The sequence below is a fragment of the Bufo gargarizans genome, unplaced genomic scaffold (genome assembly GCF_014858855.1).
Source record: "Bufo gargarizans isolate SCDJY-AF-19 unplaced genomic scaffold, ASM1485885v1 fragScaff_scaffold_782_pilon:::fragment_2:::debris, whole genome shotgun sequence".
Classification (NCBI taxonomy): Eukaryota; Metazoa; Chordata; class Amphibia; order Anura; family Bufonidae; genus Bufo; species Bufo gargarizans.
In genome coordinates, this window is record NW_025334188.1 from 984,233 (window position 1) to 1,009,656 (window position 25,424).

General features: G+C 40.7%; 1 protein-coding gene and 1 pseudogene across 2 annotated transcripts in view; both read right to left on the reverse strand.

Annotated features, from left to right (window-relative positions):
* Positions 1-1,374: 1,374 nt before the first annotated feature.
* Positions 1,375-25,424, reverse strand: part of ZNF385A (zinc finger protein 385A) — a 244,630-nt gene continuing 220,580 nt past the window's right edge. For both annotated transcript variants that reach the window (XM_044273608.1, XM_044273610.1), the window contains 5 exons: positions 24,554-24,716; positions 7,358-7,636; positions 7,052-7,230; positions 5,042-5,137; positions 1,375-4,006 (listed from right to left, as the gene is read on the reverse strand). In XM_044273608.1, coding sequence (XP_044129543.1) covers positions 3,779-4,006; positions 5,042-5,137; positions 7,052-7,230; positions 7,358-7,636; positions 24,554-24,716 — 945 coding nt within the window. In that variant the 3' untranslated portion in view covers positions 1,375-3,778. The remainder of the gene's footprint in view (positions 4,007-5,041; positions 5,138-7,051; positions 7,231-7,357; positions 7,637-24,553; positions 24,717-25,424) is intronic.
* Positions 5,303-6,742, reverse strand: LOC122922856 (annotated as a pseudogene).

Consider the following 25,424-nt stretch of genomic DNA (forward strand, 5'->3'; position numbering starts at 1 on the left):
ACAGGCTTCCCTTGCCCTCCATACTGCCAAGAGTAATACATGTATTTAACATGCCCTGGATTATTCCAGCAGTGAAGTGCTAAATTACATATGGCAGGATCAAGGACATACATAGGGAGTTATTTACAACAGCTAAACACAGTGCAAACCAGGTCTGGATATTATGTTATTTATTGCTGCTGATGCATGCCAAAATAGGGGAATAGGTGTATACCAAGATTTAGACATGACATTAAGTCATCTGGAACCGACAGTAGTTTTTTATGGGTTACATGAATGGACACCTAGTCAAAACATAAAAAAGAACACCATAAAAAAGTGCACGTCTATCCTTGTACACAAGCTTATATTATACACACGTCCTGGGATGGAGCGCAGTTGAAGAAATTAAACACTTCCTTTAATAAGAAGGGTAATAAAAAGCCTGTATCAGCGGTGCTTATATTTGTCTTTTGTACGTAATGCATAATGTATGTCTTATATTCTGGTATGGGATCCAATATCCTCTCAAAGAGAAAAGATCAGTAGAGATTTAAGGATATTATATCAAATACGAGATGCATATTTTTGCACTGTACCTACAAGCTGTAAATGACCCCATTACACAATAACATCATCATATTACTTAAAGTAAATCATCTCTGAGTATAACACTTGGGGGACAGGTTTTGGAAACTTCTGCTACTCTCCCTGACTAGTGTTGTAGCAGTTGCCAAAAGGACACCCACTATAGCAAGAGCTTATTGCGTTAATTCCCCCTAAAATTAAACAGGTGGAGGATAATAAGCCATTGTTGCTAGAGTGTTCAAGGGGGTGTCTCATTGACACAACGTATCCCTTATCCACAAAACAGGAGACCAGTGTCTTATCAATGGGGGTCTGACTACTGGGGTGATCATGATTAGAGATGAGCGAATTTTAGGGAAGTTCGATTCGGCTGATTTGTCAAATTAAAAAAAAAAAATTGTGAAGCATAATTTTTTGTAAGTAGCGGGTGCAATGACAGGGAGCCCCATTATTGTACCTTTCAGATGCCGCGTTCATACATGATCGTGGCATCTGAGTGTAAAAACGTGGTAAAATTAACATAATAAAAAAAAAAAATCAAACAACCATTTGCTTCCGACAGGCCGGCCGCTGCCATCTTGCTTGAAGATCTGGCGTGAAATCTTGCGCTGTGCAAGATTACGTCATCATGCTGGCTGGCGTGGTGATGTCATATGTCACCACGCACAGTATTTTGGCCGAGATCTTCAATCAAGATGGCTGCTGGCGGCCCGTCGCGAGCAAATGGAGGAGCTAAGTGTATGTATGACCATCACTCCATTTAAATGGGGGAGCACAGGACCCTGTTATTGTGACGGGGGGGGGGGTGAGACCTTTACCAAACAGACACATCCCATATTCTATGGATAGCGGATACGTTGTTTTAATAGGACAGTAGAATAACCTCTGAAACAGAGATTCCAGTGAGTGATTAAATGCAAGTTGGATGGATAAATACAGTACATGTACATACAAACCATGAGACATGAGTGTGAATCAAAACTAAGAGCTCAACGCAAGTAAACTAAATTCAATTTTTAAGACAGCTACTTTATTCATATACATATTTCATGGGTTACTATGTTTGTGTGATGGTTTTGAAATTGTGAGCTCTTTGGCTTCTTAATGGCTGTGGGTCAATGGTCATCCAATGGCTTCCGCTAGTCCCTGTATTATTGCTACGTCAGTCTAATACTACTTGCTTTATGAGCAGCTTAAAATTGCGTGCTTGCTTTTTATACTGTACATGTTCTTTAGGGTTTTTCTTAAAGACTAATGCCACTTTTCCTGCTGCTTCTATTCACTCGCACAAGCAGCTGGGAGATGGAGTACAAATACATTAATGTACGGTAAGTTACGGAGACGGAAAATACATACGTATGTACAGTAGCACAAAAACAATTGCATAGTCCTTAGGAAGAATCTATCTATCAAATAAATAAAACGATTGTCAAAGTACACAAGCCTCTTTCGTAGACGACAAACAGTTTGTGCAAGTAGTTTCAAAAGTGGTTAATGTACCTCATTCTAGAAGCATGTGCACTGGGCACACAAGCTTCCTTGCTCTATTCTGCTATCTAAAACATAAGGCAGGATTTTCTTCTACTGTAAGGGGTATAAGCAAAGCTAAGATGAGTGAGTAATGGTCCGATGCATTGCCAATCATCGGAAAGTGCTATTCCACCTTCTGTATTATCCGTATGATTTGTTTCTTGCCCAAACACTAAGGCTGTATTCACACACGTTCGGCATATACATTGCTAAATGCTTTTCTGACATCTATGTCAACCTATGGTACGGACTAATGCAACTGCAAGTCAAATAGTTGCATAAGTCACCAAATAACTATTTTCTTGCTGTAATGAAAAGCATAGTCAGCAATGCTTGGTGCCTGGTTAAAAAGGTATGTCAATTCATATCGCACCATGGTATGCAGAAAGGACATATCAGGCACATCATACCATATGGACAGGTTAGATGTATATGTTGGAAAAATTATATACTCTGAATATGTGAAAAACAAAGTGTGAATGTACAGTAGATATGGTTGGTCAACGTACCATATTTGCACGTTGCTCCAATTTACAATGAGTTTAACCCACCAGACAATTTTTTTGTGAAGGTAACTTGACCTTCCTACTTAAACAATGCAGAAACAACAAAAATATATCTATATAGAAATAGATTTAGCTATGTCTTGTCCCCCTAGGGGGCGCAATGAAATAAAGAACAAAAATACAGTTCAATGCAAGTTAAGCAACATGTGGATCTTCAGCTGGTGGGGAACGTAATGTTCTAGCATCCCTGGCCAATAAGTGGCTCACAGGCTATGCTAGTAGTTCCAATGCAACTGGACAAGAACATGTTACCTATCTCTGGTGAGGAAAGACTGCACCATCAACAAAGTCTAAGTAAGACAAATACAAATCTATGACTAATTTCTTCAGTGTAGACAACCTGTGGTCCAAGTGGGAACTGCATAGGAAAAATCTCTTTACTATTGTACATTGATAGTATATAGATGATGTTTTTTTCTTTTCCGGTGGTTAGAGAACACTAAAATTTCTCAACATAGTGAAACCATAAAGTGAGTTTGTATTTGTAAATCAAGAACATATGCTTTTCCCTGAAGTTATTAGAAAAAAGACACCTAACTGGAAAAATTGAAAATTAGCATACAAGTAGATTAGGCAGTGAAAAGAGCGCATGGAAGGTCAGACGTCATTAATTACTTTCTACTTCCTTTTTGCAAAAGAAAAGTCTTCATTAAACACAGCAGCATCGGTATACTCTTTTACACTCCAGAAACAGTTTACATGGGACCCAGTGTTTTCTCTCAGTCACAGTCCACTGAGTCATTTAAGTTGGTCCACTAAAGACCAAAAAATGCCAAAACTATTGCTATTCCCAGCTGTACATCCATTTATTACAAGCATCATTCCCCTAAAATAGACCCCGTGCCACCTGTCTCTTTCTAATGGATGGCTCATTCACTGTTCTTGGTTAGTAACCCAGTAGGTAATAACCTTCAGACATTCCACAGAGGTCCTCTGCTGCTTGTGTCCTATGAAAGCAATGTCCATGTGTTTTAAGAATGTTCCAGTTTCTATGTGTTTCTGAGGGAAGGAAAGATACTGAGCAAGAGGCAGCTGGTTAAATCCTGTCCTGGTTCTTTGTGCAGGCTCAACTTCCAGTGGATTAGTATTACATTGTGAAGGTAGACAATTCCTCCTCAATAAGGGGAGAAAAGTATAGTCCCATGTGCAGTTCTGATAGGTCCAGGAGCTGGTCGCAGTAAGTGGTGTGTCAACGGGGGAGCTTGTAGGAGGGGAGGAGTGGCACCTGGACGTAGGCTCAATGGAGAGGACACAGCAGCGGCTGCCATTGCAACTGCCAGAGGACTGGGAAGAAGACCTGCAGATAACGTTTTTGAAAAGTCCTTAGAGAACACCAGACTGGCCTGAAAGGAAAAAACACAAGAAGAGGTTGTGTAAGCACCAATTTATGAATAGGTGTATCTATCCATCGAAGAGGCTTCCATTTCTGCCAAAATGTAGCATATATTTATTGATCATATTTAAACTGATTTGACTAATTGTTCACTTTAACTTTTTATTGCGTGTGTCCTATTTTTACATGGTACAGTATATAGTATGGTCTTATGTAGGAGTCATATGACTGTCAAGGGATCCTGCTGGTTCCTGAGCAGAGTGCCAGAATTACAACCAAAACTTCCACTTACGGTGAGCAGTGATAGATGGGTAAGCTGGCTATAACGCTGTCTAACAATGCCAATGTATATACCATTCAGAGTTCAAGAAAAACAGCTTCTAAGGGCAATTCAATGGCTAAAATGAATGGCTGTCACAAACTTAGTTGGACTAAGTTACCAAAAGAGCCAAGTGTCCTGCACTGAGTCCAAGCTCTGATGTATGAACACAGCCCAATCCAAGTGGGCCCCCTCAGTCCATATTCAGAAATAAGGCCTAAGGCTAGGGCTCAAGGTAACATGGAATAGCCTGCCTTTTGTGCTAAAATCTCTACATTACCACAACTTGCTTAATTCAGTGTTTTCATACAAGAAATCTGCAAGTAATCATAAGTCCATTGCAAATCTTGTCTAATTGTCAATGTCTAATTGAAATATGTCCATTTAAAATTTCTTTCCATTTAGGAAACATTGCAGTCATTTCAAAATGGATGGGCATTTTATCTATATGAATGGACTGTGGATTTTCAGGATAATTTGCTACAGTGGATGCTATTTACCCCAGTGTGCCACTACTACTTAGTATTTTAAGGGTAATTTAATTTCTATTTAATTGACTGAATATGGTACTGTTACATAGCTACACAGGTTGAAAAAAAATCACAGTTCATTAAGTTCAACCTACATTTGTATCTTTACTTACTTGACCATGACCTGGATAAATGAGAACCTTCACAGACACTTTACTTACTTGGTCAATAAAAAAAATAAAAAAAAATAACATACCGTAAGCTCCTGTAGACTTTGTTGTTTTTTGTGCCTACTCAGTAGAGGATTGGGTTTCCCTGATACTCCATCACGATGTCTACGGCTTGAGATGTGCTGAAAGACACAAATGAAAAAAGGGTTTAATTTTTACAGAGCAAACTTGTCATTTATGACAATCTTAAATTTTATTTTAGAGTTTTTATATATTTTGATTATATATTTTTTCCACAGATTTTCATCTGAACATCTTAGTGCTAAATATATAAATCTATCTAAGTGCTATGAGGGCAGAAGCCCTTTCTCTGTGTACGGCCCGCAGCAGAAACAATACATTTTGCCTCCGTCATCTAGTGTTGAGGGCATCTCTACTTCTGTTCCACTTTTCTTCAAACTGCTGGATATACCTTTAGCCAGAAGCTTCGGCTCCTCAAAGGCTGCAAAATGGCCTCCTCGTGGCATGTAATTAAAAGAGACGATGTCGAGGAATTTCTGCTTGGCCCAGAGGAGGGGACAATGCAGCAGCTTATTTGGGAGGGAAGCAATTCCAGTTGGGACCTTGATAGGTAATTTGTCATGCTTGGCAGTGCCAAGTCCGTTGGCCAAGTTTTCTTCGTAGAACCTCATGGAAGACACAATGGAGCCAGTCAGCCAGTATATTATGACATTGGTTAGAAGGTCATCCAAGATGTATTTTTTTCTCCAGGCCACCGTCCTCATAGTGACAGAAGTCAGGATCTGTCCACGTGGAAAACGCCTCCAGAATTTAAGCAGCAAGCCCCACAGGAGACCTGTTTAGTCCACATCCTACAGTATCGGTCTTGGTGGATTGGATGTGCATGTAGCCGCTCTCCTTGACAGTATAATAGAAAAACTTCTTCATAAAGGGAAACATCCTCCTTAGGTTCTCCTGCTCAAAGCAAAAAAGCCCTGGGAACCACTGACCGAGAAATATGGAGAGCACCACCGGCAGACTATCACTTAATACAGCGACCATGTTGAGATGCAGACCCTTGACATTGCTGGGAGCAATCTGTGCAAGGATTGTTTATATAATCGATCCCCAGGCCCCTCCCTTGGAACTCCTGGAAGCCCAACCTCTGCATCAACTTGTAAAAGATCCAAGCAACAGAGTCACATCCTTGCTTGTGAGAGGCTTCTGAGAATCCATACCCAAAAATGGATGGACAGATCACTCAATGATATGCTCATCACTGAGACCGTGACTGGCGGGATCCGTCAGGAGGGGGATGATTTTGTAGAATTCATAGAATGATCCGGGCCAGCCATGAACCATGATGATGGGCTTAACTCTCCGGCCAGCCAGAAGGTTTTTTGGCTTTGCGTGGAGTAAATGGATATCGATACCTTCAATTTTGGTCTTGAAATGTGGGTACTGGTTCATGATTTCCAGTTGCTTCTTTCAATTAAAGCCTTCCTTCCAGTAATACACCACTTTCTTGAGATGTTTGGAGTTGAAGCCATAGTTGAAGCTGCTGCCCTCAAGAGGCTCAGCGTAACGGGCCTCATCAATGCGGTGGAATAAATCCTTCAATTCTTCTTCAGACGTCTCGATTTTGAAGGGATGAATCTCTTCACTCTCGTCACCTTTTTATTGGCCCCACCAGCCATCTCCCATGGGTAATGTCTCATTTTTCCTCTAAACAGAAAATATTAAAGGAGCACCCTGACTATGAGGGCAACCAGGATCTCAAAAAGCATTATTCCTGTATGAGCGGCATCCTCCCCGGCAGCGTGCAGGCAGGTAGGTGGCCCCGGGTGACCGGACTGCAGCAGGAGCAGAGCTCAGTCCAGGACAGTTCCCAGCAAATTCTGTATACAGACACACAGACTGTCTGAGTTATTTTCACTTTATCTCGTGCAGCAGGGAGGAAGTAAAGGAATTTGTGACCTAAACGTAAGTAAAACTAAAAACACAAATATTTTTTAATTCTAAATTCTGAACCTGAATGTACACACTTGTATATCCTTATAGATCTTTAGGATGATCACTGGAGGTAAAATATTTACCTGTTTGAGCTGCCCTTCAGAGGTGACTCTGACATTACAGATCTCACAGTGAAACGTTCTTTCCTGGGTGTTGGCGTCTGGAGGTCCAGTTGACCCATTTGTCAATCCCCCAAGTCGTGGATAAGCTTTTATTGGACCAAGACCACTTCGAGCTTCAAGGATAGTTTTGTGCTTTGTACCTAATACAATGATGAACAACATAAATATTTCTTAAAATATATATTTAAAAAAATCTGTTTTACAGTCATACAGAGGACTACATTGCTTGAGATTATTACATCTTTTGTGTTTGAATACATTCCTAACCTTTGTTATGGGCCTCCAGTTGGGACAAGGAGTTTACCGATACTTTGCAGAGGGCACAATACAATAACTTCTTGGATTTGTCATCATCGTTCTCTGCAGTAGATGAACTTGTTCCACTGTTTACAGGAGTAGCAGAAGAAAGTGATTTTGTGTCACCAATGGCTGTCTCAGATGGAGGTTGTGAATACTCAGGTACTGCTTCAATGGTGTTTTCATGTGTAATCATGGTCTCTGGACTCTCAGCAGGAAGTAGGTCTGTGCTATCCATCCCTTGTTGATCTAATATAAAAAGGGACACAAGTAAACATAGTCTTAAAATGAGTGCAAAAGTTAAAGCTTAATGAGAAATTTGTAAAGTTGATAGGAATATGTACAAACCTTTGATACCATTTATAAAGAATAATTACTGGTATAAGACTTTTAAGAATATTAAGGGTCGCAAGGAAAAGAAACAAGTGTGTATCCTTCAGTGAATTAAACTTTACCTCTCGTAATAATCTTAACTGTAATACACATACATATTAGAGATGAGCAAATAAAAAAAATAAAAAATTCAGATCCAAATTGTACATAAATGAGATTGAGAGGCATAATGCTCCTCTAGAAAAGAGATGTGCAAATCAGTGTGCCTTCCAAAAAAAATGAAAACTAAATGTCTCCTTTTAAAAGGAGAAAGAGATATACAACCCAGTCTCCTTTCCAAAAGTAAAATAAAACTGAGTGTCTATTGCCAGCAATTGCAAACAGTTGTTTCGTTATCAGAGCTACGCAAAGAGAATTAGCTTAGCTGCTTGAGAGACTTTGGTCTGGGATAAACTATTTCTCTATATGGAGAGCGTGTGAGTTCAAGTAAGGAGCATTGTAGACCACGCATTTGTCTTTTGGGTTTCTGAGAAAAATATATCAGATTAGCACATGTTACATCTGCTGTCATCATAGAGGCCTAGCTTTCTTTTCCTTTTGAAAGGAAAGCTTATTTGCAAACTGTTGGATATCTGGGAAAGTTATTTAAATTGGCTTTCCTTCCAACTGATTTCACATCTCTTTTCAAAAGTAGTGTTATAGTTTTCTCTTTCTCTCTCTCTCTCTGATTCACCTGAAACAGATCTCAAGAAATTCAGGTTAATTAGAATCAAAACTTTTGGAATAAACTCCAAATTGATTTGCTCATCTCTAACGTACATTTTATATATATATATATATATATATATATATATACAGTACAGACCAAAAGTTTGGACACACCTTCTCATTCAAAGAGTTTTCTTTATTTTTATGACTATGAAAATTGTAGATTCACACTGAAGGCATCAACACTATGAATTAACACATGTGGAATTATATACATAACAAAAAAGTGTGAAACAACTGAAAATGTCATATTCTTCTAGGTTCTTCAAAGTAGCCACCTTTTGCTTTGATTACTGCCTTGCACACTCTTGGCATTCTCTTGATGAGCTTCAAGAGGTAGTCACCTGAAATGGTCTTCCAACAGTCTTGAAGGCGTTCCCATAGATGCTTAGCACTTGTTGGCCCTTTTGCCTTCACTCTGCGGTCCAGCTCACCCCGAACCATCTCAATTGGGTTCAGGTACAGTGACTGTGGAGGCCAGGTCATCTTGCGCAGCACCCCATCACTCTCCTTCATGGTCAAATAGCCCTTACACAGTCAGGAGGTGTGTTTGGGGTCATTGTCCTGTTGAAAAATAAATGATGGTCCAACTAAAAGCAAACCGGATGGAATAGAATGCCGCTGCAAGATGCTGTGGTAGCCATGCTGGTTCAGTATGCCTTCAATTTTGAATAAATCCCCAACAGTGTCACCAGCAAAGCACCCCCACACCATCACACCTCCTCCTCCATGCTTCACGGTGGAAACCAGGCATGTAGAGTCCATCCATTCACCTTTTCTGCGTCGCACAAAGACACGGTGGTTGGAACCAAAGATCTCAAATTTGGACTCATCAGACCAAAGCACAGATTTCCACTGGTCTAATGTCCATTCCTTGGGTTCTTTAGCCCAAACAAGTCTCTTCTGCTTGTTGCCTGTCCTTAGCAGTGGTTTCCTAGCAGATATTCTACCATGAAGGCCTGCTTCACACAGTCTCCTCTTAACAGTTGTTCTAGAGATGTGTCTGCTGCTAGAACTCTGTGTGGCATTGACCTGGTCTCTAATCTGAGCTGCTGTTAACCTGCGATTTCTGAGGCTGGTGACTCTGATGAACTTATCCTCCGCAGCAGAGGTGACTCTTGGTCTTCCTTTCCTGGGGCGGTCCGCATGTGAGCCAGTTTCTTTGTAGCGCTTGATGGTTTTTGTGACTGCACTTGGGGACACTTTCAAAGTTTTCCCAATTTTTCGGACTGACTGACCTTCATTTCTTAAAGTAACGATGGCCACTCGTTTTTCTTTACTTAGCTGCTTTTTTCTTGCCATAATACAAATTCTAACAGTCTATTCAGTAGGACTATCAGCTGTGTATCCACCTGACTTCTCCACAACGCAACTGATGGTCCCAACCCCATTTATAAGGCAAGAAATCCCACTAATTAAACCTGACAGGGCACATCTGTGAAGTGAAAACCATTTCAGGTGACTACCTCTTGAAGCTCATCAAGAGAATGCAAAGAGTGTGCAAAGCAGTAATCAAAGCAAAAGGTGGCTACTTTGAAGAACCTAGAATATGACATATTTTCAGTTGTTTCACACTTTTTTGTTATGTATATAATTCCACATGTGTTAATTCATAGTTTTGATGCCTTCAGTGTGAATCTACAATTTTCATAGTCATGAAAATAAAGAAAACTCTGAATGAGAAGGTGTGTCCAAACTTTTGGTCTGTACTGTATATATACACAAAGACTCCAGTTCAACAATATCAGATGCAACTTTTTTATTTTGTTCAGTGCAGGTTGCTGTGGCGGGGTAACGTTTCGGCAACTATGTGCCTTCATCAGACTAATGGCGCTGTTAGAAAAAGCCACGAGGAGGTAGGCGTAGTAGGGAAAATGACATGCGGATATACCACTAGAGAAAAGGAACGCTCCTATTCTCTAGCGGTATATCCGCATGTCATTTTCCCTACTGCGCCTACCTCCTCGTGGCTTTTTCTAACAGCGCCATTAGTCTGATCAAGGCACATAGTTGCCGAAACATTATCCCGCCACAGCAACCTGCACTGAACAAAATAAAAAAAGTTGCATCTGATATTGTTGAACTGGAGTCTTTGTATTTATTGATGTGAAGGGGTGGGAACCCTACTCCAGCAAAATACCCACTGAGTGCTACAAGGTCTCTGCTCGTATATATATATATATATATATATATATATATATCCCAAACAGAAGACAGGACCAAATAATTGTAAATGTGTAATGCCATAGGCAAAGCACATACTGTTCCATGCCATAGCTGCAATCCAGGCCATCTCACGAGGATGCACTAAAATAATGGAAACTTTAGTACAGTATGGGTATGGATATACATTCAAGTTTCCTGATGCAGTTTTGGATAAATTACAGAAAGGACTTATTATTTGAATTTACTCCAGCTTTTTGCTTCCAAAACTGCATCAAGAATGTACCTAAAGGTGATTTTAAGGAACAGGGATGCTGGTTTTTATTACAGTTTGATGGAACCTGGTGCTATGACTGCTGGCGATTACAGTTGAGAATAGGTTCCCCAAACTATTGATGCCTCTAAGTGGTTGTTTGGTCCCTACATAGGACTTTTTTTTTGTTTGTTTTTTACTGTAAAAAAAAAAAGCAGGACCTGCTGGCAGCCACAACATTCAGACACATGTATCAAGTATGCTTATTTTAGATATTTTTTTTAAAATCTGAGAGAAAATGATGAATAACTAGGATCAATGAGTTGGGGAAAAGCTGGAAGAGTGCTCCTAAAAAGAATGATCTCCAGATAGATTATTATAATTAAATTAGACATTCTGCTGGTGTTTGAGGACATGTTACAAACTGAGAGCAATAATGTTTATTATTGTTGCTATGTGACGAACTGAATCTGGTTTCATGCTTCTTGGCTGCATCACTGGGTGTGTATATGTTTTATGGATCCAGCGAACAAGCCATAACTGAGAGCACAAAACAGCCGAGTGCAAGAGTCAAAGCTAACATACAATGCCACATGGGGCTATATTAAACCCAACAGAATGATATATGAATAACATTTTTATAACATGGTGAATTGCTATATCTGGTAACAATCATATAATTGTTGAAATTGCACATGACTTGGTATAAAGACCATCTGTAAAAAAAACTTATTCACAGCTGTGAAAATAAAAAGCTGTGTAATTGGCCGCAACCTCAAAATCAGCACTTCCACTAAGTCAGGCAGTGTAGAAGGGAAAGAGTTAAAGGGTTATTCCCATCTCAGACATTGGGGGCATATCACTAGGATATGCCCCCAATGTCTGATAGATGCAAGTCCCACCTCTGGGACCCGCACCTATGCCGCAAACTCCCAGAGGGTGCACCGTGCATATGCAGCCGCCCTTCATTTATTTCTATGAGAGCGCCAAAAATAGCTGAGCACCAGCTCGGCTATTTCCATCAGCCCCATAGAAGTTAATAGAGCTGAGTCCGCTCTTGCTTGGTGTGCCTCCCATTCATTTCAATGGGACTTTCAAAAATAGCTGAGTGTTACATTTGGATATTTTCGGTATCATAGGAATGAATGTCTGGCAGCCGTGCTCTCCGAGACTTTGTGGGCTCTGTTTTAAGTAGAGGTGCAGGTCCCAGAGATGGGACCCTCACTTACCAGACATGGCTAGGATATGCACCCAATGTCTGAGATGGGAATAGCTCTTTAGTGGTCAAAATATGACAACACGTCCCTTAAAGGGGTTCTATGGGGTTAGGAAAACATGTCATCTTTCTTCTAGAAACAGCTTTCCATCAGTTCTGGTATTGCATTTCAAGTCCATTGATGTGAATGGGTGTGACAACTTGTGGACAGGATTGACCTTGCTTTTGGACAAATGCAGCCATGCTTTTCTAATCTTTTGCAACCCTTTTAATTTTAAAGCCAACATTGACAAACAGTGAATACCTATCTAGCACATTAGATGCTAAGGTTGATCATTTCCAGACTCAGCTTAGCTTAGAGGGAACAGAGCAAGAATTTATCAGACCAGAATGTTCTTGTTGATGGTGAAATGGAGAAAATAAAGGAAATCTGCTGGATGAAAAATTATTAACTACTCTTAGTCAGGCGTTAACAAGGGAATGTTTGGTAAGATATATATATATATATATATATATATATATATATAAGCATGCTCATTTGGTTATTTTCAAAAGTACCATAGCAGTGAATGTAGAGGACACCCTTATTCATGTGTGGCTTGCATTCCATTCTTGAAATAAGAACGGGCCCCAGTGGTGGGATCCACACCTATTATACATTTATGGCAAATACTAATGATACGACAAGGCTGTATATTATAACCCTATTTATTTCACTTATATGCAGAATATATCATGCGAAATGCTGGACTAGATAAAGCAAAAGCTGGAATCAGAATTGCTGGAAGAAATGTCAACAACCTCAGATATGCAGATGTTATGACTCTTATGGCAGAAAGCGAGGAAGAATTAAGGAGCCTCTTGATGAGGGTGAAAGAGGAGAGTGCAAAAGTTGGCCTAAATCTCAACATAAAAAAAAACTAAGATCATGGCATCAGGATCCATCCCCTTCTGGCAAATAGACGGGGAAGAAATGGAAGCAGTATTAGATTTAGTTTTCTTGGGCTCAAAGATCACTGCAGATGGTGACTGCAGCCATGAAATTAAAAGACATTTGCTTCTTGGAAGGAAGGCAATGACAAACATGGACAGTGTAATTAAATGCAGAGATGTCACATTGTCAACAAATGTTCATATGGTCAAAGCCATGGTTTTTCCTGTAGTAATGTATGGTTGTGAGAGCTGAACCATAAGGAAAGCTGAGCTTAGAAGAATCAACGTCTTCGAACTGTGGTGCTGGAGAAAACTTCTGAGCAGTGATGGCCAGTTCTCATGGTTTGCCTGCGAACATATGCAAGCTGCCATCTTTTTTCACAAGTCCGGCTGAAAACAAATGCGGTCACCGGGAGCAGGCAGTTCTGAGAACAACCCGATGAAGGCCCCCGGTGGCTGTTCTCGGAACTGCCTGCTCCCGCTGACCGCACTTGTTTTCAGACCAGCTCGCGCACAGGCACAGGTAAGGGCTTACCTGTGCCTCGCCGGACTTGTGGAAAAAGATGGCAGCCCGCATGTGTTTGTGGGCGAACCATGCAAACTGTCCATCACTGCTTCTGAGAGTTCCATGGACTGCAAGAAGATTCAATCAACCAATCCTTGAAGAAATTAACCCTGATTGTTCATTGGAAGCAGCAATACTGAAGCTGAAGCTGAAATACTTTTGACACATAATGAGAAGGCAGGAGTCATTGGAGAAGACCCTGATGCTGGGAAAGATCGAAGGCAAAAGGAGAAGGGGACGGCAGAGAATGAGATGGCTGGACAGTATCATGGAAGCAACAAACATGAGCTTAGGCAAGCTTCGAGAGACAGTGGAAGATAGAGGGGCCTGGCGTGCTGTGGTCCATGGGGTCGCAAAGAGTTAAGCACAACTGAATTGCGACTGAACGATGAATGATATGCCATATTTATCCACATGGAACAACCCATTTATTATTACTTCTAGTTACCATCCATTTTTCAGAAATATTCTGGTTTTATTTTTAAACCTTCACCTTAGGCTACTTTCACACTAGTGTTTTTATTTTCCAGTATTGAGATCCGTCATAGGATCTCAATAGCAGAGAAAAACGCTTCCGTTTTGTCCCCATTCATTGTCAATGTGACAAAATGTAACTGAACAGAACAGAATGCTCCAAAAAGCATTGTGTTCTGTTTGGTTGCGTTCCCATACTGAAGAGCAAACCGTAGCAATCTGCGATTTTCTTTCCTTCATGGGATGCGGAGCAAGACGGATCCGTCATGACCCACAATGCAAGTCAATGGGGACGGATCCGTTTTCTCTGACACAATCTGACACAATCAAAAATGGATCCGTCCAACCATTGACTTTTTATGACAGATCTGTCTTGGCAATGTTAAAGATAATAAAACCAGATCTATTCATAACAGATGCAGATGGTTGTATTATCAGTTATGGAAGCGTTTTTGCTAAACCCTGCCGGATCCAGCAAAAACACTAGTGTGAAAGTAGCCTTAAAGAGAATTTCCCTCCTTTAAAATTTAGTTTTATTTTAACTTTTTAATATATGCAAATATCTATATAGCTGCTATGATACTTTTTTTTTTCTTTTCACAAACTCCAAATCCCGTACATAGATACAGAAATAAACATGTCATTATTCCTGCTTGCATTTCTCACTAAGATCAGTTTAGGAGCTTACTTTTATACAATATACTAAATAATAAAACAGAAAACTTTTGCTCCCTCTGGTGGAGACTGAATTCAATCTAAATGTGATCTAAAAAAGGCTACATGGGGTTAAAAATATAAAAAAAAAGCATTATTCACCCTCACTAATTCCCGCTGCTGCCACTCCAACGCAGCTCCTGTGTTTTGAGTCAGAACAAGAAGTGGAGAGCAGTGGGGGAAAGAGCAGTTTTGGAAAAGCAGCAGTGGGCCTTGGTCAGTAATTCATTTTTTATTTTATTTTTTATCCCTACAGCCTCATGTTTAACAAAACGTTTCTCTCCATATTCCCCCAGAGCACTTGTTTAGGTTATAACAGGGTATTTGGATATTTAGATGAGGAAATTGTTCTGATTGCCGCAAAATATTAGAAGGCTAAGGCTAGTTGCACACTAGTGTTTTAGATTTGGCAGGCTGTTCTGGCAGGGAATATGCGGCCGGATCTCTCTGCATTCTGGCATTGAACATCCCCGTCCAGCCCCATTAAATATAAAATATAAAATGGGAACCTGCGGAGATCCGGTCGCATTTCTGCAAATATGCAGACATTTGGCCGGAATGCGGACGGATCTCCGCTGATCCCCATTATGGTTAATGGGGCCAGAGGGAGAGGTTCATGCAGAGAGATCTGGCAGGCTGTTCGCTGCCAGAACAGCCTGCCAGAATCTAAAGACTAGTGTTAAACTAGCCTAACCAATACAGAATAATGGATGCAAAAATGACATGTTAAAAGGTGCACATAGACATTCACTTCAAGTCAGTTTGCTACAATATTTCCTTACAATTTACTAGGTAACTAGAGGGGGAAAAAAATACATTGGTATGCTCACTTACCCTTTTGTACATTTTGCCAGCTCTTACATTACAATACTGTCAATGGAAATCTGTCTGCAGAAATACTGGATGCACTAGTAGAGCACCTTTAAAAGGGACAGCCATGGACAAGAAGCCAATGAAGACAATGCACGTTTTAGGCCATGGACTTCACTCCATATGGATTGGGTTATTTGCCTCAGGTGCCCTACCACATTATATAGACTGACCATCTGTTAAAAACCACACCACACAGTTGTACATTGCAGAGATATTGGTGCATTGAGTTGCAGGGGTGGTAGGGAGGATGGAAGTAGTGGTAGACATGGTTGCAGCTTTCACTCCATGCTACCTGGGAAGTGCAGTGATAGGAGGGTGCATCTTTTCTTCCCTCAGGGCACATTTAGATTGTGGGGCTCTCTGTCTGATGGTAGTAGAGTTGTCCTTGCTGTAACTGGTTTTTCAGGTGCAAGGCAGGGATCCAGCAGACAGGCTGGTAATGTGGTGTGTTGGTGATGAAGGTGGGTGTGTAGTGCAGTAAGAAGGCAGAGTTTAATGCAACAAGTTCACTGTATTTTACTGAAGCAGTTTTGCAGATGGTTCACAGAGGCATTGAATATGTCAAGCACAGTTTTTACTGTCACCATGTATACTTTCCCAAGACTGTGTATTAGAGGAGGAGGGTTAAGCTTCTTTCTTATAATCTGCTCAATCTTTCCCATCTCAACTAAGGGATGCAACTTGTTCATCTCACTCTCACTATATTGGCAACTGCTTAATATAGCACACTCGCTAAACGGCTGATCAGGCTGTTCCTTTAGTATGATAGGAAACTTTAAGCTTAATAGATCTCACTATATGCAAAGACACCACTCCCATCCTCTCTGCCTCATGCCTCCACACACCGCACTAAGTAAGCTGAATGTAATTGTACTTTTCACTTACTGATACGTTTCTTCATTCTGGAGAAAAGGTACTTTTAATCCATATGCAAATGAGACATGGTCCAGGCCATTCTATGCAGCCTTGTTCCTCCCTCTTCTTGACTGAAAGGCCCTTGCATAGTCACGTTGCCTGGCCCTGTCATAAGGAGAGGGAGGGAGGAGTAAGGGTGCTTGGCTTGGACCCGCCCTCGGTGCACTTACCTGCTCATTTTCATATGGATTGTTGTGTGAAAGTACAGAGAAAAAGTACATGCAGCACATATTGATATATGCTACCAGCACTCCTCTATGTGGAGCAAGATGTCCACCAGTCCCGGTTCTGGACATTTACTATAAGTATATAATTTCCCTGCAGCTGTCTAAACTTCATTTCCTTGACAACATAATGAAGCCTTCTGCAGCTTAGTAGACATGGTCAGTCTATCAGCTAGAGAAATGATCTTTTACCATCTGTGCAAGAGTCTAGCAAGAAATAAGGGCCTGATAAGCAGAACCATGTGAGTGAAAACAGAGCTGCGAAATGTTATGAACATCATGATCATTTACGTGTAATGAGCCAACGTATTAAAAAGTTCACTAGAAAAAGTAAGAAATGACAGCGGTGATTTATTCCAGCAATGGAGGCAAGGACGGACGGCTCTGAGGAAACTTTCCAGGTTACAAAACTCGGGTAAAAATAGCATCATCTCAACTTGGGAAAAAAAGGAACGTGGCTTTCAAAGCAGTTTTATTGTTTGATATCTCTGCTATTTTTGCTCTGGTTCTCAAACAGGAATATATATAGGTTCGCAGTATGTGTTTAGGCACAAAAGACAGAGCCTGAATAGACATCACACAGTGAGGCTTCAATGTGCAAGGGTGGATGTGAGAAACAAGGAGGGCGTGCTGTGACCAGAATGGGATTAATAAATCTGCATCCAAACCTAACACTAAGAGATTCCTCTAACTGAGCTCATCTCCTCCACCATGACATTTACAGTATATAGGGCAGTCAACCAGGTTTATATGACACAGAAGGAGAATGTCCAGAACTAATGGCTCATTCACCATCTGTCTAATGTCAGGGTGCAGTCTATAAGGAAAGCCAACCAGCTCAATGCGTAATATAAAATACAACCTCATCCCAGGTAGCATAAGAAAGACAACCTTGTGCATAAAGAATTTAGTTTAACCTGCATTACTATTTGAGATTTAAAGGGGTTGTCAAGGAATAAAAATCAGTGCCTGCTTTTGTTTCCAGAAACAGCGCCACTTTTGGCGATAAGCTGTGTCTGGAACAGCAGTCTACCCTCATCTTGTCAGCTGGCATCTGCCATTACTACCTCTTGGGCATAGTGTGACTACTGTAACTGTAAAGAATCCTTTCTTGGATTGATGTCTGAATCGCCTTTCACTGAGTATTAGTCCCAGTACGCACAGGGAGAATGGAGCGATGCCTGTGCTTCTTTGGACAGCAGGACAGCGGCGCACATGAGCCGCCAGCCTAACAGACACATTCCCTTTATAATAAGGCTCTTCTCTTATTAAAGGGGTTTTCAGGATCCTGATATTGATGACCTATCCTCAAGATAGGTGATTAATATTTGATCGGTGAAGGCGCCTCCATGATCAGCTGTTCCCTGCAGCCTCCAGTGATGGAACTAGCTCTTGAATGAGACAGGAAGCACAGCTCCGTTCAAAGTGTAGTGACCATTCCTGGTTACTGCAGAACATATCCCATTCACTTCAATGGTAGCTAAGTTGCAGTAACCCAGCACGGCCACTACACTTTGAATGGAGCTGTGCTTCCTGTTTCATTCACATTACTAGTTCTAGTGCCGAAGGCTGGAGGGAACAGCTGATCGGTGGGGTAGCATTTTAATGCACCCTCACCAATTGGATATTAATGACCTTTCCTAAGGATAAGTCACCAATATCAGGAGCTTGGAAAACCCCTTTAAATAAGGAATAGAACCCTAAGGCAAATACAGATCTTTAGGGACAAATAAACTAACATTAAAAGGAGTTGTGTAGAAAACTTCCCTGTAGAGTCAAGAGCCATTACTCAATTTTAGATGATGAGTGACTGAAAGGATTTTGCAAGTAGAAAGCACCGTTCATGCTATGATGGTATGAATTCAGCAAGGTCACAATTAATGATGGGAATTACGTTTATGGTTAATAAAGTGTTGCCCTCAATGCAGAAGAAATATGGAATGTCAACCCTAATGTCTATGTTGAGGCAATAGGGTCAAATATATCAGAATTCAGTATCTTAGTGAATAGCAGAATAAGCCTTGAATAAGAGAAGGGAACGAAGGAATGTTTAAAGCAACAAATAAACAAGAACGGAGAGGATACTGAGAGCACGGAACATGCACTGCAGAAAGCTCTTGGCTCAGCACGTCACCCATATGTGCAGAGACAAATAATCTCCCTCTGAGCTCACACACATATGACCTAGAAAGTTGTCTTAGTCAGGGAAATGGAAAACATCTTGAAGAGGACCTACCACCTCTCCCGACATGTCTGCTTTAGTAACAACTTGCATTCCATGTAATGATAATTCTGAAGCATCTTTTCATATGGCTCTATAGTGTGCCATTCCTCTGTTATTCCCAGTAGAGGTTTATTAATTAATTGCTAGCAGTTTGCAATGAGGGTTCAGATGAGTGTGTCCCTGCACAGCCAGATACTATCCAGTACTGCCAATGAATTTCTATCCTGCAAATAACTTTAGATAAAATCCTAAATTCTATGTGTAACCTTAAAGGGGTTGTCCAAAGGGGAAGATTTGGATGCCAGGCTTCCGAACAGTGAGCTTGCCTGGCCCTGTCAATCATTAGGGGAAAAGGAATGGCAAAGGGTGAAAGGTGGAGGCGAAGCGATGCTCCAAGCGGCTAGGTCTACTCCTCAGTGCTCTGTGCACCACATAAGTATAAAATAACATTATGAATTTCTCGAAAACTACACATTGGATTGCTGTGAGAGGGGTTATTGCACTCAGCATGATCAACCCTACTAGGCATTATGCCTGGTTACTAGGTTTGATCATGCTGGCACGTGAATGAATGAAACTGAAGACAATGCCACATAGACTGCATATGACGGTTGCCTTTTGCTGGATTCCTGCACTGGTCCCCAGGTTACAGTAATGTCAATAGGAAAGATACCGTACATCGTAAAAGGACTGCACCGCATAGAAGTATAGACGTATGCTCAAGTTTCTGGTGCAGTTTTGATAACCAAAATTAGGAGTGGATCATAAAAGAAGAGAAAGTACACCAGACAGGGAAGACTTCTCTTTTTTATTTATTTCAATCCTGGTTTTGGCTTCCAAAACTGCATGCAGAAACTGGACCATGTGGCCGTACCCTAGCAGTGGATTAGAATGAAGTGCCGTCTGTAGCATCCTGCTACTTACAGATATACCAGTCTGGAGAAATATAAATTAACACCAGTCCGTGACCCATACAAAAGGGCGTATAGAAGGATCCCAATACTTCAGAGTTTGAAACACATACTGTACCTAATATAGAGTCATATAAGAACTGAGAGGTTTTGGAATAAAAAATTAGCAAAAACAGAACAAAATAATTTCTTGGAATAAAAATGGGGCTATCCTGAGGAAAGGGTTCCAAGAGCTAAATCCGGCAAATGCAGATGCCAGGCTTCCCCTATCCAATATTACAGTGTATTGTAAGAATTCGTCCATTTACTAATATATCCGCCCAAATGTCGCCAATAGATTGTGCAAGAATATGATGCAGGAAAAAGATACACAGAATGGATCTAGAAACACATGCACCTCGTTTCTCCATCCAGGGATTGACTAAAGTACTGTAGTTTATTTTAGGACAAAATGGGAGAACTATGCCTCAGCAATAAAATATTTTATGGTCTCTTATTGACCGTCAGAGGGAATTTCATGTTGCAGAACGTGTCTGGAACACTTGGCAGGCTTCAACACCATTCAGAGTAAATGTCATAAAACAGTTTGGAGAGGACATAGACTCAACGGCACGCAAGAGAATCCACGCATTTCACACAAGTACAATCTGGTCCAACGCTGCTGAGGCAATTTCATTTTCTATTATGACATAATACAGCCATATGCCCTTCATAAAAACAGAACTTATTCCATGTTACCGCTATACCTGGATGCATACACGGCTCACACCCATTACTGCTACAGTATATGACTGTATGGAAATCCTCATAAGTAAGATGGCTAATTGAATTGAATATGGATGATGTATTGAGGTGGGCATTTGTGCTGCGCCAAAGTTATGAGATGGCTCATGGGTTTTATAATTTCGACACACGTGTAATGATTGTACTCCAGGGGGTTAGCTGACGTACTTTGCAACTGGCTGCAACATTTTGAGGCATGTGTCACATGTCATAAATGCACTTTAAAAGAGATCAATTTTTTCCAAAACAGACCAACTTCTATTGGGGGGTGTGAAGCCAAAAGTCATTACATTTTGTGCAAATTGTTGCGAACACCAAAACATAAGACAATTTAACACCTCAAAACTTCTGTAACAGATTTCATAAATGTCCTAAGTTCATATAAAGAGAGACAAACCTCACGGCACACAATTAAACATAATAAGATGCACATGTTCAGCTTAATAAAAGTGAGGGTACGAGGAACATGATCCTTTGTTTTGAGGGATATAGGACTTGAAAAGATGCTTTTTGGTGACTATGCCTCTAAGGAAATTTATCCAACATTCAATAAGTGGCCAAATCTAGAGAAATAATTACACATTTAACTCTTTTAAGCTTAGGCATACGCCTTTCCTGTTGTCTCGAAGCCAAAGCTAAACATATAAAAGCACCTCACAGCCCGGAACAGATTGTAGGAATTATATTCAATGGAAAAAGCCAAGACCATTTTTAAGCAGAGTCAGAATGACAATGCCAGCTACGAAGATGTAGTGTGAGTTCAAGATGTACACATTCATCCAGCCATGAGTCGTCTACATTAATCTTTGTTGGTACCTACATGAAAGGTCATATTCTGAAGGTCCATTACATCGAATGAAATGTTACATGATTCAAGCTCCATGCTAGGTTTATGTAAGGTGAAGATTATGTCATAGGCATCATCACCATTTGGCTGTAGCACTAGCACATAGAAACCAGTGCCAAATGTTAACACTTGACAGTAAATCTGAACAAGTCTTGGCTGAAAGTGCCTGTTGACAGGACCTCTAGAGAGAATAAATTTCCCAAACATAAAGAAAAAAGGAGCAATGATTACAAAACCCATGTAGCACTTATTTAATAAAAATACATATAGGTTAGAATTGTCACACATGTATTTTGGATTAGGGGATCGTCAAAAATTTAATTTTGTACCAGTGATATGTCTCAGGTGAGAAGATCCACCTTGTTAAAAGGGTTTTTCGAGACTTCAATACTGATGACCTGTCCTCTGAACAGGCCATCAGTATCTGATCAGTGGGGGCCGAACAGCTGTTTGAGAAGACACCGGTTCTCTTGTGACTGCCATGGCATTCTCTCTGCCCACCAAGCACAAGGCTGTGCATTCTACACCGCCTGTGCTTGGTATCGCAGCTCATCCCCATTAACTTCTATGGGGTTGAGCTGTGCCTAGAGCATGTGTCCGATGAACGTGTCGTCACTCAGCCTAGGGAAAGCAGCGAGAAGGCCACTGCACTACTGCGAGCGCCGGTGTTTTCTCCACTGCTAATTGGAGGGGGTCTCGAGTGTTCAGAGGATAGGTCATCAGTATTAAAGTCTTGGAAATCCCCTTTAAGAGGAAGACATCGCATCTGTGCAGATGTCAAAATGACGGGGCCCCACTGCTGCTAGGAATTGTACTAAATAAAACATTTTGCAATTAGGAATTGATGATTCTGAGCCATTTATTCACTTATTCAATGTATGGACAGATATAGATATTATATGATGTTCTGTTAGAAGTTTTTGTTTAAAATATGCTTATTACAGGGGTAGACGTACCACCTGTGCAGCAGGTTCAGATGCACAGAGGCCCATAAAGCAGTGGAACCCAATCCAGCCTCTCACATATTAGATACTTGCCACACACATGCCTCTTACACATAAGATACATGCCGCACACGCTCTTCTCATATACTTGCCGTACATACTTTATGCCTCTCACATATTAGATACTTAGATATTAGATACATTAAATTACAAAGAGACAAACAATTAAGCTACATAATGCCAACTTGGCAAGAACTTTGGGAAGCAAGGTGTTAATGCTATGTCATATCAGGCCCATATGGAAACTGTTTGAAAGTCTTTATGTATAAACCTCTGTATAGGATGCCACAATTTTACATCTTCCCCGGTGTCAAAGCAACTACATTTCCCATGCCCTTCAAATTAGATCCCTGAGGAGCACCATTAAGATTTGATATGATCCAGAACACATTATGGTGCTGTTGAGTCAATTTAGTGGTGTACTGTATATTTGTGCCTATTTATATCGTCTGCAAAACTATCCTTGTGCATATCTGTTGAATTAACTGAATATGATTAATAACTAATTAAAGGAATATTCCAGATTTTATTTTTTGCATTCATTTATTTATATAATCGGAAATCACACAATCTTCTAATATACATGTTTTTAAAACTCTGCATAGATACCTTTCTTATATTAGGCAGTTGATCCCTATATGCAGTAGAATCGTATAGATCATGTATTAGTCCTGTGTAATGTATCCATGACCTCACTGAAACATGGTATTAATCATGGGGCACTCTTCATGTCAAATAATCCAGGATATTCAGTAAGAAGCAGTGTTACATGACATACATGCGCTGGGTCAGCACACAAGACACATTCAGGTGATAAGTAAATAGGACTAGTGTAGGAATAATTATTTTATCGTGGTTATTACTTTAACTACATCACTCTGTGTATTTACATGGCTGCCTGTCACTAGATGATGTAAAATGTCTGCCTGTCTCTAGTTGTTGTCATGTTGTTAATAAAGTTTAGTGTTAAAAAACAAACACAACACACACATACAGATCTGTTTGTACACAGACACTGAAAGACATGATGTTGAAGAGCTGCTGCAGACAGTGATACAATATATATTGAGCATGTTCTGCTCCTCAATACACTGCTATTCACTTGTTTGTTACCTGGGCAGTTAACTGAAAGCCAGGTCACATGACACTTGTGAGGGACACGTGACCAGTGATGGCCAGTTCGCAGTGTTCGCCGACAAACACATGCGATCTGCCATCTTTATTCCCAAGTCCAGCGATGCAGATGTAAGTCCTTCATCGGGCGGTTCTCGGAACTGCCTGCTCCCGCTGACCGCATGTGTATCAGAGCGGCTCGCGGCGCAGGCACAGGTAAGGACTTACCTCTGCATCGCCGGACTTGGGAATAAAGATGGCAGATCGTATGTGTTTGTCGGCGAACACTGCGAACTGGCCATCACTGCACGTGACGGCTCACATGACTGACACCATATTTAGTCCTGTCCAGCTCTCCTATAGATGCATTTTACGGGATTAAAATGGGCCGTACCATTTTTTTTTTCTTTAGGGAGAGGCTACTGTATGTATTAAAAGTCTGGGAGCCAACTTTAAAATAGATGTATATTAGAAAATTGTTCATTTGTAATACCGTAGTCGTATCACTAGTTGCAGGGAGGGGTCCCCAATAAACCGACTGGTACTCACATACGGGATGAGACCGGGAAACTGAATTCTTGCCCTGGTTGAAGGAAGGCTTTGCTTAGCTGTAAAGTTATATCCCGAAGGACATTTCTGGCTAGATGTACAGCATGGTGAAGCAGTCAACCTTGCTTGCACTTGGAGGTTGTCCAAACATGGTGGGTAAATGCTCTGAAGATGAGATGCACTGACATTGTTTGCAGTCACATCGCCTATTTGCACATTACGCTGACGGGCAAACCTAATGACAACAACTATGTTCTGACATGGATGATTAAGGAAAGGAGATGTAATGTAACATCTCAGTCACCTTTGCTGTCTGTATCACTCTCGCTGGCACTGGGCACAGGGCTGATCATAGGCGTGTTTCTTTCTCCGTCTTGCCCTCCCTCTTTCTGTCGGGTTTTGGCATTCTCAATCCCTTTAATTCTTCGAGCATGTCGATTCCCTTTATAATGTGCCTCAGCTTGACTCTGCAAGTAAAAGAAAATTTCATTACAACAGTTATTACAGCCTTCATGTAGAATAATAGCTGATCATGCACAGGGCTATAATGGCCTGTATTAATGTCAGGTGCAGCACTAACAAAAGCTTCAGATGCCATGTGCAGCGCTCTGTAACTGTATGCTGCCCAGCTGTCACTAGATCATCACGGCTCTGTCTGCAAAAGCAGCATTTGGTGACAGCAGGAGAGTGGATGCAAAGCTGTATAATTTAAATAAGAAATTTTCTTTATTCCCAACCAATTAATTCAGTGATGTTCTCATAGATATTCCTGAAGGACCAATAACTGAGAATTCCTATACATTCCTATAGATTGCAGAATTTACAACCCCATGATACATTCATACCAAGCATATGGCACCATCTATTTTACTGTTAGCAAGCCAATGGGGAAAATAATATATTGTACACTCTAAATATATTCAACCACACAATTTATTGATACAAGGTATATAACATTAACGAACAATTATATATTATACATATTATCTATACACTGATACAATATATCATTAAAATTCGGATTAATAAAAGTACTTGCTGTTAAAATATCTAATACTCTAAAAAGCGATGTCCTCTGAATGGTTTGGGAAAAAAAAGTCCTCTTACTGGATGTCCCTCTAGTCAATAAGTTAATGAACAATGGGACTGTCCCTTTGGGGTATATGGACCCCACA